General features: G+C 42.2%; 2 protein-coding genes across 2 annotated transcripts; both read right to left on the bottom strand.

Annotated features, from left to right (window-relative positions):
• On the bottom strand, positions 1-5296 carry rnf115b (ring finger protein 115b). The gene is made up of 9 exons (XM_069681805.1): positions 5219-5296; positions 3882-3940; positions 3691-3748; positions 3390-3601; positions 1909-1977; positions 1712-1790; positions 1411-1504; positions 689-804; positions 1-503 (listed from the first exon to the last, which is right to left on the bottom strand). Exons 1-9 carry the CDS (start codon positions 5294-5296, stop codon positions 381-383), a joined length of 888 nt encoding a protein of 295 aa, XP_069537906.1. The 3' UTR covers positions 1-380.
• A 653-nt stretch (positions 5297-5949) lies between these two features.
• Positions 5950-15778, bottom strand: scamp3 (secretory carrier membrane protein 3). Its single transcript, XM_069681919.1, has 9 exons — positions 15317-15778; positions 14925-15014; positions 13117-13236; positions 12437-12557; positions 12221-12349; positions 10541-10700; positions 9939-10040; positions 8937-9054; positions 5950-6867 (listed from the first exon to the last, which is right to left on the bottom strand). Exons 1-9 carry the CDS (start codon positions 15368-15370, stop codon positions 6718-6720), a joined length of 1044 nt encoding a protein of 347 aa, XP_069538020.1. The 5' UTR covers positions 15371-15778; the 3' UTR covers positions 5950-6717.
• Between the last annotated feature and the right edge of the window lie 1490 nt (positions 15779-17268).

The raw sequence follows: 17268 nt of genomic DNA, 5'->3' as shown, positions 1-17268 counted from the left end.
CTTTAATAACAGCTTCCAGTAGAGAGGAGATCAATGCTGATTCACATAAAAATATACTGCGTTAAGAAATTGTTTTACCAAGAGCCTTAAGTGTTACATAACTGTGTATTTTCCATCATTTTGACATCCACTGGCAGATCAGTGGTGATTAGTTCATGACATCAAAGTCCACCTGAGAGGGCGAGAACGGCGCATCACCTCCACAACTTGTCAGACTCCCTTTGTGTTTGTATAAAGATGTTGTAGCAGAACACATAACGGTCCTTAGCTCAGAAAAGTGAGAGTTGAAGCTTTAGGTTATGACTGATGCATGTGATGAGTTTTATTTAAAAGCAGTCTCTTGAAAACAGTGAAGGAGGTAGAGTCTCTTGGATTGTTCCTCAAATCGCCTGCCTCTCCTGTTGCTCTGTGCGAATGGAACGGGGGTCTGGGGGTTCTGATGTGGGCGGGAGGCTGTTGTCGACACCTTCAAGGCTTTTTCGGCACACTGGGCAGGTATCGTGCTGTGAGAGGGAGAAAGAAACGTTTTAATCTGCAAGTAAAGGCTCACAGTATTTACAGTGTAGCCTTAGAAAATATAAAGGTTTCTGTGTTTTTCGAGGTGTGACACACTCCTAAAACCTTCATGACTAATCTAACGGGCCTTCAAAATGTCATCCCACTGACCACATCCACTCCACGTCCTTACCAGCTCCAGCCAGGGCACTATACATTCACTGTGGAAGAAATGGAGGCAGGGAAGCTTCCTGACAGACTCCCCTAATGAATACTCCTCTCTGCACACGGGACACTCCAGTCTGCAGTCTGAGACAGAAAACAGAAACTGAATGTTTGAGAAGCAGATACAGAAAGCACAGTCATGAAGTTTTAAATGACTCATTGCTCCTTAGGTGTGAGAGACAAGTCTATGTCTTTATAAAAGTTTTTAACTCAGACTTTATAAACAATTAATAAGGCATGTACAATGATATTTGAATGTATAAATAAATGAGTTCTAATGTGGTCAAGCTGTGCTGTGCTTTTATGCTTTTGCAAAATGTTTTTTTAATGAAACATTACTGCCAATCACAAAGAGTTGTAAGTAAGGAGGAAATGAAAATAAGGAGGAGGAATGGAAAGATAGAGGAGGTAAGTCCAGACATAAGGAGGAAATACGAGAGACAAAAGGAGAGAAGAGGGGGAGAGGAAAGATGAAAGGAGGGGAGGAAAAAGTAGTAAATATAGGAAGAGGAAAGGAAAGATTGCAGGAAGGAAGACAAGGGAAGGGAGGGAAAAAATTATGGAGAAAAAGAGGGGTCAACTTAACTAGCACATAAGGAGGAATGGGAAGAAGTTGAAACACAAACCTCAATATCAAAAGCCAAACTTTCAGCTCCAAATATGAGACATATTGCACTGATCATCCTCTACCTGTCTGTTCTTTAGAGATGCAAACAGTTGGCAGGGATGAGATCATGTCCTTCTCTGCAGGAGGCGGACCTGTGCTCTCCAAATGTCCTATCAACTGAGTGAGTGAATAAATAAGACATAAGGAGTGTGGATATTTAAGTGGAGAAAAGAGTGAAAAAAGATGCAGTAAAACATAGAGAGTTTATGTAGATAAAGATAGGATATGGGTGGAAAGAGAAGAAGGAGAAGTGACGAAGTTAGACTGAATAAAACTAATATTGAGGCCACAATGTATACAAATCTCCCTTCTGATATCACTGACCTCTGTGATGACAGCGTCCAGACCTCCCTGACCCCACGCATAGTCTCCAGGGTTCGCGTACAACTGAAGCATGCTGGATCTGAGACACAAAGCGAAGGAGAGAGAGAGAGAGAGTGAGAGAGAGTGGGAGGTTGGCACAGGGCGTTAGATGAAATCAAAAGTAAATGATGCAAATGGAAATGTTAAAAGGCGCTTACAGTGCAGCTGGTGCAGCACCGGGGTTTCCGTTGTTGGCAAACAGGCCGGACAAGAACTGCTGCACGATCCTTTGAAAGGCAAGAACAGAGAGCAGAGATGTCTGCTTCAGTGTGCGTTATAGACAACTGAATATTTAGCAGTTTGAATCCAAGCCATACCTTTGTGATAGATGGTTAATTAACTGATGCGTGCAGATGTTCTCTTTAGTCAGTATCTGGTCTGAGTTCAGAAAAGTCATTCTGCTAAAAAAAAAAAAAAATTGACATAACCCTCCTACAATACTGATTGGTTTAAGACTATGCTTCGTAGAACAAACCATACACCAAGATGTGTCATAAGGGAGCTTTACCCCACATTTGCAATGCTTTGTCCTGATGGCAGAGTGCTGTAGTTAATAGTTATGACTGTTAAAAGTAACAGCCATAAACAAGTGATTTTTGAGTATCAAGAGTCCCATCTTCATTGGGTCGGCTGTGGCTCAGTCGGTCGTCTTTCAATCGGAAAGTTGATGGTTTGATCCCCAGCTCCCTCAGTCTACATGTCAAGTGTCCTTGGGTAATAAACCCCAAACTGCGCCCGGTGGCATAGCCAACGGTGTGTGAATGTGATGACTGATTGACAGTCGAGCACTTTACATAGCAGCATCTGCTATAGTATATGAATGTGTATGTGTGTGTGAAGAGGGAAGACTAGAAAAGCTCTATGTAAGTGCAGTCCATTTTACCATCACACTATTTGCATACTACACTTTATCATCACAATCTCAGTGCATGCAAGAGAAAGCTTACAGCTTTTCTAACATGATTTATTTATCTTTTTATTTATAGTTTGAGATATGCAACCTGCTTTAATCTAGTCTTAACATATAGTAGCACTATCTCACACATATTTCTTGCTTTGTTATCTCGTAATAATATTACTAAATAAACTGATAATTGATATTATCTATACCGCTAATCCTGTTTCGGGTCGTGGCGGGCCTGGAGCCAATCCCAGCCTTCAATGGGAGAGAGGCGGGGTACACCCTGGACTGATCGCCAGTCAATCACAGGGCTGACACAGAGAGAGACAGACAACCTTTCACACTTTAGAATTCTTTGGACTGTGGGAGGAAGCCGGAAGTACCCGGAGGGAACCCATGCATGCACGGGGAGAACATGCAAACTGCACAAAGAAACCAGGAAACCTCTAGGTGTGAGGCAACGCTGTGACGCTAACCACTGCACCACTGTGCCGTGATTGTAAATATCAAATAGATACTCCAAATATTTATATATCAGACTAACCTTTTGTCCTCTTTCCTTGTACCATTTAAATGAAAAAGCTGTTCATGTATGTGTGTATCTTGCTAGTTATTAGTTGATACTGTATGCCCACCTTTAATCTACTTATACTCTGCTTCACAAGACTTAAGAAGCAAGATATGTAGAAATAACTTGAGCACACACTGGTGATGTTTCTGTGTACCATGTCCACACACCCTTCCACTGCAGGCCTCTGATCAGGCCTGGACGACCTCTCCTGCTCCAGCTGAGAGGGAGGCTCCGGCTCCCCGGCTCCAGCAGCACCGGGCGACGCTGGAGACGGACAGCTCTGACCTGCAGATATCTGCTCGCCGTCCTCTGGGTCCGACTCTGAGGAGGGCGGATGCGACAGCAGAGCCGAGCGCTCCATAAACAGCAGCTGCCATAACTTGGAGAGGGACCAGAGAAGCAATATGTCAAACAAAGCGTCTGAGGAAGAGGAGTGTTACTATTAAAACGCCACTTTCAAGGACATACTTCTGAGAACAACGAGTTTGAATCTTCGCTGGAGGCTGGCGTGCTGTCCTGCAGGAGACTAGACAGCAAATTTGAAACATTTGTGTTAATATCAGAGGCGTCAAACACAACTCTTGAGAGCCTAAAGGTTTAAAAATAGTCTCTACAGTGACCATGTTGCATTTTGCATAAACACTACAGCTAGTGTGTACCCGGAGTCTTCTGCTACCTCCTCAATGAAGCCGGAGTCACATCTGGGGCAGACCAGATCCTGAGAAGGGGACAGAAAACATAAGATACACTACCTGCCCAAAAGTATGTGGACAATTTCTTATCATATTCCAAAACTATGGTCATTACCTGGTGCCTCCATTATTCTAGGAAGGCTTTTTTATGATTTTGGGGCCTGGCGGTTTCTTTTTTTGCTTTTACCATTAGATAATGATTGTGTAGATACAGGCAGGAAAGGTGGGGAGTTAAAGCAGAGGATTACATGCAATAACGTCGCAACGTTGCTCTCTTATGGCATGCAAACTGGAAGCCCCAGGTCACTGTGACTTCTAAAAGAGAGAAGTGATTTTCCTAAACTGTTGCCACAAAGTTGGACACAAACTAAAATATCATTGCATTACTCAGAAGTCAGGTGGAGCCTACAGTGGCTAATAACACACAAAGGCAAGATATCCTAGTGGCTAAGTGGTTAGGAACATTTAATGTCAATGTACCAGGTTTGATTCCTACTAGGGACCTGCCACATGTCACCCCTTTGACCCTCTACCCATGTTTTCTGTGAAACAGAAAAATAATGGGTAGAGTGAAAATAATGTAAAACTTTAAATAGTGTATTTGCACATGTGTGTCCACATATTTTTGGCCGTAGAGTAAAGATTTGCTTTATCCAATCTCTCTTTCCCTCATTCAAACCAACTCATCTCTCTATTCCTCACATGCAAACACACGTGCGCTTCTGCTGCATCATAACAATATCGGTGCGTAATCATGCCATGAAAATACCAGCTGCGCAACAAATGCCATGAGAGAAGCGTAATCTCAAACTAATTTAGCAAAAGTTAAATAGGCTTAAGGGAGGACAGAAAAGGGCTGCAGGGGTAAAAAGCACCTATTTGTGGCTCTGTGGCATGTAACAGTTTAAGAAGCCCTTTATGTGCGGCTGCTGGTGCTTGTGGTGACACCCGGCCAGCCCCCTTTACGTCTCTCACACGCAGTTGACAGTAGACAACTGGACGCAAAGTCGCCAACAGTGGTGCTTCTAAATATGGCAACGTGAATCGCCAGATTTGACTCCCTCTCTCTGTAAAGGGAGATCTTTACGCATGCTTTACGCACACGAACAACCACCAACATGCCGTCATACGTTTCCTATAATGAACATAGTAGTTATAATTTGAATGAATAAACTTAAAATCAATCTTTTAACTTTTAAGAAGAAAAAAAGGAGCTCTATAAATCGTAATCCTTCCTCTGTGGCTGCGTGTATGATTCCCAAAGCAGCACGTGTGGAATAAAAACACTCTCCAAAGTGACTCACCGGGAGTTTGGGGTTAGTTTCACATTTACAGCAGTGACAGAAAAACCGGTGTTGTGGTGTGTCCGCAGCCTCCGCCATGTTCACGATGTAACGTAGGTCCTGACGTAGGTGTGGCAGTCCATAAAAGTCTCACACGGCGGGTCGAAGGAGTCTTGGGGGTTCGGGGGCTCGGGAACTGACAGATACCAGGCTGCGGATGGCACATTCAAAACACACTCCACATATTGTCAATTTTATAGATAAACACTTTTAATTGGTCGATAAGATATGTAAAACGTATATCTTTACCTACAGATTCGTTTAAAGACTTGCTTCGGACAGTGCTGCAAAAATCAGGCTGCAAAAGGAACCCACCCACAGCTCAAAAAGCAACAAGTTGTGAGGATGACATCATAGGTGCAGTTTCCTTGAAGTATGTTGGGGGTCGCCAGAGAATAAAAAAAGATTTAAAGGGTATTTTTCTCTTTATAAAGACGGTTAAAATATAGCGAATACTCTTTTACAAATCTAGTTTGACGATCTGGTTTCTATGCAGAACTGTATCCAGGCTGTTTCCTAGCAACGCTAAATCACTTCCTGTCTGTCAAAAACAAGCCGTTAAAGTATGTCATGGTGATTAACTTGCTAAACCAGGAAGTTTGACTTAATTGAAACTAAAATAAAGTATTAAATGTATCCTATTAATTATGTTTTAAACTAAAATAAGGCATTAATAAGAGCAGTAGAAAGTGTAAGCATGACAATATATTTTATTAAAACCAAGACAGTGACCTGTAATAATCATAAGAACCACAAGCAACACCAACAGAACAGTGACACATACATTATAACCCAAACAACACAAGTTCATAATCTTTACAGTATGAGAGGTTTTGGCAATAATGTAAATAGGCATTCTCACAGGAAACAATAATAACAAAGTAACTTGTTAGTTTACACGTAAGCAACAGCAAAAGAAAGCCAAAGTGAAGCTGCTCAGTTATGGATCAAATGTTAGATTGGCAACATTTCAGTGTTCAGCTCCAGACTCGAACAAGGCTCCTCATAGACACAATGTACAACTGTAGTCATCTAAAAATGGGGGACATTCAGGCCAGAACTGCCCCCACTTGGCACACAGCTTTTATTTTCATACAAAAAAAGAAGCTTTTTCCCTGCATTCACTGACACGTACTGCGCTAAATAACACACAGCTTTAACATCTGTTTCTTTTCTCAACACCTCTTGATTTGTTTTCTCCTGGTTTGGCAACGTAGCTTACTCGTCCTGTACACCTTCAGAAATTAGACAACCCCACCTTTGTCTCATGCAATTGCCCTGAATTCATCTGCTCAGGGGTAATTATACAGACTCAGTTCACCCGCCCCCCTGCGATCAAATTCTAATCACCTGTGGGGAAATAGATACCAAACTGATCCTCTATCAAGCTGAGAGGGCCCTCCTCTGTCTCCCCCTCCACCTCCTCTACTTCTTACCCTCCCAGCCCCTCTCCTCGCTCTCTATCGAGGTGCAGTGAACGCCCCCTGGGCAGCAGTAGTGGCGGCGCTTGTGGCGGCCTGGCGCACGGCCTGATTGGACATGACTCCGGTGGCGAACTCGGCCTGGGCCTTCTGGAAGCTGGCGTCGGTCTGCCTGTACAGACTGTGGACCTGAGGAGAGGAAGAGCAGAGGGCGCTGATACACGATACACGCAGCAGCTCTTCATCATATCAAGCACATTGTGAGGGGGGAAAAGGATACGCCGAACCTGATATCGTGGCTATTCTTCAGTCTGTTTGTTATCTAATGACTGCTTCATGGCAGGTGGACCACCTGGGCACCTGGGACAAGGTGGAAAGTGCAAACACAGCTTGACAGTGCTGATTCCCCTCGCTTCCTTTGACTAATTTCAGGAAATGGGACCTCCTCTATCATGTCACAGTATCTCCTAATTGTCTTTCAGTCATTATTAGCTGTACTGAAAGCAATTAAAAGCACAGCGCACATAAATATTCAAGTATTTTTAAATTAGATCTCCAAGTCCCTGACTAATTGATTGGATTTGAATAAGTACTTAACTGGACAAAATATTATGATCATTTTTCTGCCTTTTTGTGTGATTTCCTGCATTTTAAATACCACTAAACCGGGCTTTTTTCAGTAAATCAGGCTTAGTACTATATTTTTTCATGTCTGACTTTAGTTTCCATGGAAACATTTCCCTGCAGATTAACCTGGTGCAGGCCAGGTTAGTTTTTGGCTTAACCTGTGTTACAAAGATTCCTCTCTGTAACTTTAAATTGACATGAAGTGTATGTTGAATTACGTTTTGAATTAATGCTGTATGTTAGAAACCTGGATGTGCTTGCTGGAGTACTATTAGGGCAGAATCCAAGAAACATTTAATATCACGAGAGGGAGAGGGAGTGACGGCCTGTGGCGGATTATGATATTCAGTACATCACGACCTCGAGTGTGATATTGATTTAACAGCTATACATGCGGCGAATAGTAGTAAAAAGTAATAATCAACAACAGATTATATTTTGCTCCACCAACTCAACTAGTTCCACAACTTAACTGACACTGGTCTGTTGTTGCTAAGCAACCTAAACATTCTCCTGCACTCTGTGTCTACAGGTTACCATAGATCAGCTGTTTTTTATCATGTACATTTGTTTTAATTCATCATCAACCAGTGAAATAAGAGTCTGTGTGATTCAGAGGTACCAGCTTGATCAATGTAGACATACACGGTCTGCTGTAGTGTTAATTGACAGTATTCAGAACACCTGGCTGAGGTGGAGTGATACATAGAGTGAAAAGTCCCAGTGATGTTGTTCTCTATATCAGCACTCATGGAATTGATCTTGTCCAATCAGATCACTTGGTCAGAAAAAAAAAAGCTTTCCCACTGGTCAAAAAACCCGCTAACACCCGCTAACACCCGGCTTTTTTTGCTTAGTGGGAAAGGCTACAATCAGCATTCAGACCCGGGTCAAATGACTCTGCAGTAGACCTGGGTAATTCTCGCCTCGGCTCCGATCGGCATTGATGGGAACACAAAACCTGTGTCAACACGCTAATCTCCGCCACCTTCCTGGTGCGATGCTATGCTCCGTCGGTAACTTCTGCGACTCTTTGTCATCTCAGCTACAAATTCTGCCCGTCTCCGTCCGAGCAGAGCTCGAACATTGTTCCAAATTTGTCGCAGCCGAGTTTGATACACAGACTGAATGAGTAATAGATACAATAAAGGCCTAACCACCGTAACATCTTCACTGCTTACTAACTCTGTCTCCGGCCAATTGCGACATCAGACGGTGACACAGCAGAAAAGAGACCGAAAGCAGGATACTCCACTGGCAATGGGAAAAGAGACAATCAGCATCTCTAAGCAGGTCTTCCCGGGTCTGAAAAACCTGGGTCAACGCGCTAACATTTGATAATAAATCATGACAACAAATAATCCAAGAATAAAACCATGTCTGACTTTAAAATGTATTCATGTAGGGGGACCATTAAAACCAGGGTGCTAACGAGCTTGTGTGCACCACACCTGTCTCACACTTTGTCTCATTTACCTGCATTTTACTCTATGGAGTTTCTGTCTATATGATACTACTCTGAACCTCCCGTTAATTAGTCCACATAGGGATCATGTGACTGACACTCAACATTAATTGAGTTTTTTCGTGTGAATTTCCCCTACATATAAACAAATGTATTCAGTTTTCACCTTCTTCAGCATGACAACCCCCATGGCGGTTTGGGCAGTAAAGAGGACAGCATTCATCATCATGATCACACCAACAGGGACGCTGGAATTCAGGGCAGCCAGGCTCACGATCCATCCACTGAGGGAGGGACACAGAGATATTAACAGAGAATTAATGTGCAAGCTAAAAAGTCAGGAAGTAATCTTATATGCAAGTAGAATAGTGAAGTGAAAACACTTTCCTTACTATCTTTACATCTGGTGTTAAATATACAGCACTGTGCTCAATCAGAGACGCTGCATACTTAGAGAAGCAACGATAACTAAATTATCTGTGTGATGAAAGAAAAAGTTCCACTTCCATAATCAACCGATACACACTTTCTGAAGAGAGTAAGCAAGTTGCACTGATGCCAATTTTTTATTAAACTTTTATTCTGAAAAATCTGATCATATCGATTTATTGCAAACAGCTTTTCTCTGGACGAGGAACCATATTCTTTATGCAGTAGAAATGTGTCTGTTTGTGGTTTAATAACAAATATGAAGCTTTTGGATTAATATTACTGCAGCATACATGTGGAAGTTGCACGGTTGTGCTCAGTTTAACTATTATATTAACTGTTGGGTGGTTTAATCTACAACAATGCACCATCTTACCCTAAAAAATTCGACTCTTATGAGCCTGTTTTTAGCTTTGTGAACTTTGCATTGTTCAGCTAATTAAATTCTTTGAATAATTAATTTAGCTTAAGGAGATTCAAATCACACAGGAACATTTAATCCTTCAGTTTATCTATAAAAAAAATACAAGTTCAGTTGCTTACCGGGATGCTTAAATGGAAAAGAGCCATCATTAACGTCAGTAGTTATACCTGAGCTCTTCTCTTAAATAACAAGTAAACCTGCTATCTAAAAGGCCTCCCCATATGGACGCTGAGTGTATTGCATTAGCTTTTTCTTACCCAGATAGGAAACAACTTGAAAGAGGAATGCATGAAAGTGTTTTTTCACGAGTCGTACCTGAAACCCCATCCAGGGATGCCGATAGTCATGATGACGTAGGTCACCACTTGGGCAAAGAAAACGAAGAAGAAGAGAAAGAAATTGAAGGAGCTGTCACTCCTGGAAAGAAGAGAGAAAAATATTACTGAGCAAAATGAAGCAACAGCTCAATCCCGTTTATGCTTCACTATAGAGAGCGAAGACCCTCCCCCTTTTGGACACACGGGACGATACTAACAAGATACATGAAGAGGTCTGTAGAAGAAATGCCGTGCATGAGACACAACAAAGGTAAAGTTTGCAGCCATAAAATCAGTGGTCTTGTTGTTTCAAAGCTGCTGTGTTTGCTTCCCTTAACATGCTTCTTGTGCTGGTGCTCTTGGTTCCACTTCTTTTGCTTCCTCAATCAGATTTAGACACCAGGCAGAGTTTCCGGCTCCTATCGGCCACTCATCAGGTGAAAAAAACACACATTCTTGGCCATCTCTGTTGTCTATCTATGATCTCTCATTGTACGTGGTTTAGATGTGATTTGAAGTGAGCCAAAACCAAGAGAGGAAAAACTTGGTTTGATGGTGGTTTGACAAAAGCCAGGTTTGTGGTTCGTGGGCGGTACGCACCTGAAGGCTTTGTACACGGGCCTGTACCAACAGACGAAGGAGCAGGGGGTGAAAAGGAGGGCCCAGAGGATGGCGAGGCCCAGGCCAACGCCACCGGAGGCATCCACGCAGAACATGGCCAGGGAGGAGACCAGGTTGAAGAGCAGCGTACAAGTGGAGACTGGACACAACATAACAGACGAAAAGAAGACTTAGAGTGCAGGCGGATGAACCGGAAAGTGAACAGCACTGCAGTATGAGACTAGAGCACTTAAGACTAGAACACAAATCTATCCCTCTGAAGAACTGATGCAATATGAGGCTAGTAATTAGTTTCCTTTCCTGCTGTTTTATAAAATGGATCTTTATTCTGGTGAATTTAATACTTAAATTAAAATGTTTTCAGTTATAAAGGAACTCAAACATAAAGCCTCTAACCCAGGGTCTGCTGCCAGGCCTTGGAATGGCAATAAAGCTGTATAATTGTATAACTTTATATGCTGTTACTTTAAGGGCTGTTTCTGCAGAAGGCTAATTATCTAAGTAGCTCATAAAGATATACGGTGACCTTTCCAGCATCAGCACCTTTTAAGATTCAGAAATAACAGTAAAATGTAAAGTAAATATGGAGCAAAAATGTATCAGTTTCATTTTTGATGCACTCACTTTCTGCCTCACTTGCAGATTCACTTTCTCTTCCTCTTTCTATCTCTCTCTTTCTCTGCCATTTTCATTCGTATTTAGGTCAATGTTCAATCATGCCAGAGCCTAGATGTACATTTGTGAGCAGACACAGATTTTAGTCCCTGTTTAATCTCCATTTACAGAATCTGCATAGAACTGTAGACTCTGTAGGCAGGGACGTGGATGTTAGGGTGTTCTGGTTTCCGTTTGTACTACGCTTGTAGTTTGAGTAATATTGACCAATCACGCATCAGCAGGCTGCGGCGTATGCAGGAAAAACAGTCCGTGTGTGAATCGATCAGACCTCCGTTCAACAAACGGGCATTTTAAAAGTGTTCTTGAGGACAGACCGGACAAAGCTTCATTTTTACTAATCTGCATCATGATGTTGATTTTCGGCAAACTTAAGACCGGTTAATTAAAGTCAATCACAAGAAAAACGGGTTCTTTTTCTGTAAACAATGCAGCAAAAGGAAGTCGTTTATCGCTAACCGCTGGCGACACGCCCCGGCATGTTCACCATTGTTCCCAGGGGCTATATCGTTGACAGACTATAGCTGATGGGCTCCTTGATTGGTTCCTGCTTAACTTTTATCCAGTGTGAGTACTGACGGGGAGTGTTGAAAATGTCCAATCTAGGGCTTTGGCTGAGTTAATATGAAAATGTATTTGCACTGGCTCTTGTGTAGAAGCTGTTGGTGAAGGCAGCTGAACCAACTGTTTTTGTTTGTTCTTGCTGACCTCGCAGTGAAGTGTGAGTCTTTGTTCAAATATTCCCGCTCACACTCACTTACAAGACCCCTGACTTCCACTTACAAATCTTAAATGTTAACAGGTGGAGATTTAAGAGACAGTGCACTTAAACTCCAATCATATACAGAACCGTTTCCCTCCACCATCACACCATCCAAACCCCTGAAGAGCTGCTACACCGAATTATCTTACATGACAGCGATGTTGCCACAAGGATGCTGAGAATTCACACCGCAGCACTTAGTAAGAGTTACAGGAACTCACACATCCAGAAGTAGTACATGATGGTGACAGTGCGCTGGAAGCGCTGCGTGATCTCCACGTTGATGTCCTGGTAGAAGCAGGGGCCCACGGGGCAGAACGCCGGCAGCGGGGGCCAGTTATTCTGACGAGCTGATGGAGAGAGGAACAGGAAGATGTCACAAACACTGATTTCTTCTTATGCCCTCCACCACCTCCCCTGCCCTCCCTCTCTCTTACAGGCTCCAGGTCCCAGGCTGTGTGACTCCAGCTCCCTCTCTCTCCTCTCCAGCTCCCGAGCCTTCTTCTCCAGCTCTTCCTGCTTCCTTAGCAGCTCCGCCGTGGTTGCATTAACTGCAGTCTTAACGCAGCAAGACACAAGGTAAATGATGCATCAGAATGGCATGTCAAGTTTCAAAGAGGGGTTGTGTACTAAATAATAAATAGGGTTATGTAAAAGACCTGCTGTGATAAGAGGTTCGCAGAGGAAATATATGGATCAGCGTTTGCATCTCGCTGATGTTTCAAGTGTAAACTGTTTCTGGGAAGTGCAGTTATAGGTCAGAAGGTAGGAATAATGATGAAGATCTGCCCATAACTGTGACAGGACCCATAAATATGCTTGAATTAATAAATCATTTAAACTGAGTGCTCTCTTGTTGATGATGGGGGGATTTGTTTTTGAGGACACCAGCTGCACACAGTGAAACTGAGAGGGTTTATTCCTTCTAACATCCATAAATACACTGTGCGTGACACTGAAGGACAGGCGTTGTACTGTTACGCTGTATCATACAGCAGCAGGACTTCAATCCAGATTTAATGTATCCAATGTACTGATATTAATATCTGATTGTAAGCCCTGGTCTAAGACGTAAACTGCAGCAGCAGGTCCTTTATGTATATTGCAGCGTGTTTACCTGGGAGTTGTAGGAGCCATAGTTGCGAGGCTCAGTGGGTGTTGTCCGGGTGCTGCTGGGTGGGGTCTGTGCAGGCACAGCTGGAGCAGAGGGAGAGGTGGCTTCATACGGAGGCGGAGGCTGGAACATAAGAAGTATAAAGAAGAAGACATGAGACAAGACAATGAAAGGGGAATATTAGAGTTTTACATTAATGAATGAATTAAGTTTCTATTGTTGTGTCATGTATACAACTCCATTGTATTGTGTTTCCTTCACTGTATAAGTAAAATCCCTTCATATGTTATTCTAAAAACGGAATAAAGCAGATTCTAACTTTTTCAAAATCACACAGGGACAGTGTCACACAACACACCTGTCCAAGACCTGAGTGAGACTGCAGTTGATCAAAACAAGGGGCTACACACTGATAATTATGAATTATGGGAGAGGGCATAGAGCTTGTTTATGCACCAAGTTTCATAATTGCAGAGAACTATGGTGTCTATGTTGAGTTCCTCTTTTTGGAGTATTTGCTGATTTCAACAGCTCACAGGAAGGACGTTTGGACTTAAGCTGATTCCTAGCAACAAAAGACTTGTAACTAAGGCAATGGCAATTTGTGTGATAGCCTCAGCTTAACTGTGCATCAGCTGACTGCTCTAATAAAAACATGCCACGGTTGATCTTTTAAACGATAAAGCACAAATTCAGCAGGCATAATGCAGGCCTGAACATTGGTGGAGACAGTTTTGTCAATAAAATATTTGAGTTTGGTTCTAGACATATGATGAATTGTTGCCAGTATTTTTGTGACTGTTAAATGAAATGGCAATTCAGCCCGATCATCAGGCTATGGTCTGCCTTAATTGCTGGCAAATGATTGATCTGAAAAACAAATAGACAAGTCAATCTCTAGTATATTTTTGATCAAATAACATAAAGAAGCACCTTTTTAACATAGTATTTTCAACCCCTGTTATTAAGTGTATTTATTAGTTTGTGTTTCTTTGAAGTCTGGAAGCAGACTCCTTTAAAACACAGTTCAAAGCTTTAAAGAAGGATAGCTGCAAGCAATTACAGAAGACATTCAACAGAATGGCAATTCATTCTGATTATCTGGGTTCATTTCTGCCACCTTATGCTTATAGGTTGCACGTAGGGCTGGGCAATATGACAATATCGTTAAAACTATATGAAAACGTCTATAGTATGTGTTTTCCTATATCGTCTATTATGATGTCACAAAACCAGCAGCTGAACTGCTTTGCGGCTATTTTTGCGTCATTTTGACAACGCTTTACGTTTTAATCCTTGCACATGGAAGTGAACCCGCAGCAAACCACAGAGGGAGGCGCTGCTTATCAACATGGATATTAACATGCACAGCTCGGGCATGTTCAGGCACAGCCCAGGCGAAAACAGAAACTCAGTAGTAGTAGAAGTATTGAATTCACACAGGATTATCCAAAAATAGGCTTTACCATGTGGTTATTTCATACTGACTAATTATTTGTTAAATTACCAGAAAACATGCTATATCGTGATATATGTTGTTATCGAGATATGAAAAATCCAATATCGTGATATAGGATTTTGGCCATATGGCCCAGTCCTAGTTGCATGTAACTGAATAAATGTTTGCTAATTCAAATTAACACCCCGGGTAAGGAAATTGATGGTTATATTTAGCCCCTGGAGCCCCTCCTCTGCTAATGCTAAAGAAAACATGTCCACTTAATCAGACTGCTGTGTTTTTCATTATTTATAAATCACATTATCAACTATTTCCCCTTGTATTATCTCAAAGATAAGGAAAACACGCTCACCCCAGTCGTATTAGTATTATTATCAAATGGGTTGTAAAGGTCCAGTGTGGCATATCCTGTGTTGCTGCTGTGTTGAGTCACTGCAGGGTCCTAGCGGAGGAAAAAAAATGTTATTTTATTAATAAGCACAGCATAATAATAATTTGAATATGATAATTTTACTTGCTATAGTATTAATCCTCATTTTAAAAAAGTGGGTATCTTTTATTACCGTCATTCTCTGTTAATATGAGCTACAAGTGGGAAAAGAGTCTGGAGGCCCTAACGTCACATGAGCAACAACACGCCTGCTATTACACGGAGGAACCATCAGTGGCTTTCATCCATCACGCTCACCATGACAGACTGCACTGACACAGGCTAATGTTAGCCTCATATTTCATATCACCCACCTGAAAAGGGTTGTGGTCTTCCATCGGCTCTGGGAAGCTTGTGTATTTTGACATATCGGTGGCAGGTTGATTAAGAGAAGGGAGCTAACGTCATGTAGCTACCACTTGCTGCTAGCGTAAACGGTTGTCACAGGTAGAAAAAAAAAAACAGCTGTTGTTCTTCTTCTAGCTGATAAAAAAGTGCTGCGTTTGTTTTATTTTCTTTCTCGAAAGGGCGGGCGGTGAAGTCTGTTTATCCAGTTAACTAGCTACCCGCCCCTCCGATTGTCATCTCGCTGTCGTTTAGATAACCGATGAATAATCAATACAGACAGGTTTACGGTTGTTTCCCCCTCCAGTCCTGCCTGCCAGGATCTGGATTGCAGCTATGTTGTGTCGCCCGGTCCGGATAGCAAAGCGGATCCGTTATTTTCTCCCGCAGGGAAAACAACCGAGGTACAGGAAGTGACCAGCCGAAGACTCGGTCATGTGACTGCTGCTGCGGCAGAGAGGCACGTGGGAATCTGGGAAGTAGGAGAGGGGCGGGGCCGAGTGTGTGTCTTATCAACCTTCAGTGTATGAAGCACTTGTCTGTCAAATTCTCATTTATTGATAGTAAGTGTACTTTCTGTAATGACCAAACAGAATCTTGTTTTACCACTGTACACATTCCACTACATTGAAGAGTGGAGCTTTTTGGTGAGATTCTTGAAGAGGAGTGACGTGTCAGCACAATTCTGAATTCTGATTGTCCTTTTATTATTTATTTAACTAAAATTTGAAGATGCACCACTCATTTAGCACTTTATGAGCACTTGTCTGCACTTTGTTTAAAGAGAATTAAAATAGGATTTCTTCAAAATATAAGTCCCCCAGCTAACTTTGAACCCAGAACCCTCAACCTGCAAGTCAACAGGGCTAACCATTATAACAACCTGCCACACTAAAGTACCTGCTTGTTCATTCATGTATATCTATTTTCCATTACATTATGATAACTTAAAGAAAGGAAGGTCCCAGGTTATTGTTTGTTTTGCCAGGGTCTGAACGTACCCTTTGATACACGGGTCAGGTACTATATCTGTTGAGCTATCTGCTTGCCATGCCTTAAGGAGTTAATTTGGAGTGTTGAAATCATCATGGTTGTGCATAACTGTTTTGTTAAATGACCGTGAGGGAGTTGGAAATGTTGGCAGAGCTTGAATTCGAAACCAGGGTCTGAAAAAGCAATCCAATCACGATTCAGAGTACTCTACTTCTTTATAGTCACATTTCGGGTACTTTCCTTTCATACAATTCAATGTTAAATTATTGCATTAGCCGCGCTCCACACCAAGTCATACCGCAGTTTACTGGTTTGCATGGCTTCCTCGTCTGACTCATAATGGATTCGCTATGTTGTGCGTCATTGAGTTTGCAAGCAGGGCTAGGACCTGCCCTTGGTGTTGCCATGCTCTGATGAATAGCCCTTACTGACCTTAATAATTGCTTTACTGCAACTTTGGTACATGCATTTTAAAAAAGATGTTTCTGTGCATTATTAGATTTTTGTAGCACGGCAAGAAATGCCCTGTTCATCAGAAGATCTGACTTTGTCAAGTCCTCAGTGTGGTGTGTTGCTCTTCCATTGCCTGTCAGATCGGGTAGATAAAACAGCCTGAGTGGCACTTTCAGGGACAAAAGATCAATCTTGGGCCTCCTTAAAGATATAATCTAGAAGAAGATCATGAAGGAGGTAAGCGGCTGCTTTCCCGGTCTCTGCAAGCGTTGCGAGTAAACAGTAATCTACTATGGCTGAACAAAGAAAAGATAGATGACTACAGATACAACTTCAAAAGAAAGTGAAAATCCAAAGAAAAAGAAACAAGTTCGATCCTGAGATGAAGGCAAACAGTCTAAAAAGGAAAGCAAGCATGAGTGAGGAAAACTGAAACAAATGGAGCCAACCGTAGTCATCTGGGACATATGCGCCC

This window comes from Semicossyphus pulcher, unplaced genomic scaffold, assembly GCF_022749685.1.
Source record: "Semicossyphus pulcher isolate SPU_LCO1_2020_fin unplaced genomic scaffold, fSemPul1.0.p SCAF_5, whole genome shotgun sequence".
NCBI lineage: Eukaryota > Metazoa > Chordata > Actinopteri > Labriformes > Labridae > Semicossyphus > Semicossyphus pulcher.
The sequence above is the reverse complement of the archived record's forward strand: the minus strand, read 5'-3'. Positions and strand labels throughout refer to the sequence as shown.

Coding starts and splice junctions, on each gene's coding strand:
- rnf115b (XM_069681805.1), bottom strand. CDS start 5,296: ATGGCGGAGGCTGCGGACACACCACAACACCGGTTTTTCTGTCACTGC. Junction 1,978..3,389: donor CAGAGGCCTGCAGTGGAAGG/GTGTGTGGACAT, acceptor TGCCTTTCAAAG/GATCGTGCAGCAGTTCTTGT. Junction 805..1,410: donor CATCTCTAAAGAACAGACAG/GTAGAGGATGAT, acceptor TTTCTGTCTCAG/ACTGCAGACTGGAGTGTCCC.
- scamp3 (XM_069681919.1), bottom strand. CDS start 15,370: ATGTCAAAATACACAAGCTTCCCAGAGCCGATGGAAGACCACAACCCT. Junction 12,558..13,116: donor ATGGCTCCTACAACTCCCAG/GTAAACACGCTG, acceptor TGCTGCGTTAAG/ACTGCAGTTAATGCAACCAC. Junction 6,868..8,936: donor GGGTTGTCATGCTGAAGAAG/GTGAAAACTGAA, acceptor TCCTCTCCTCAG/GTCCACAGTCTGTACAGGCA.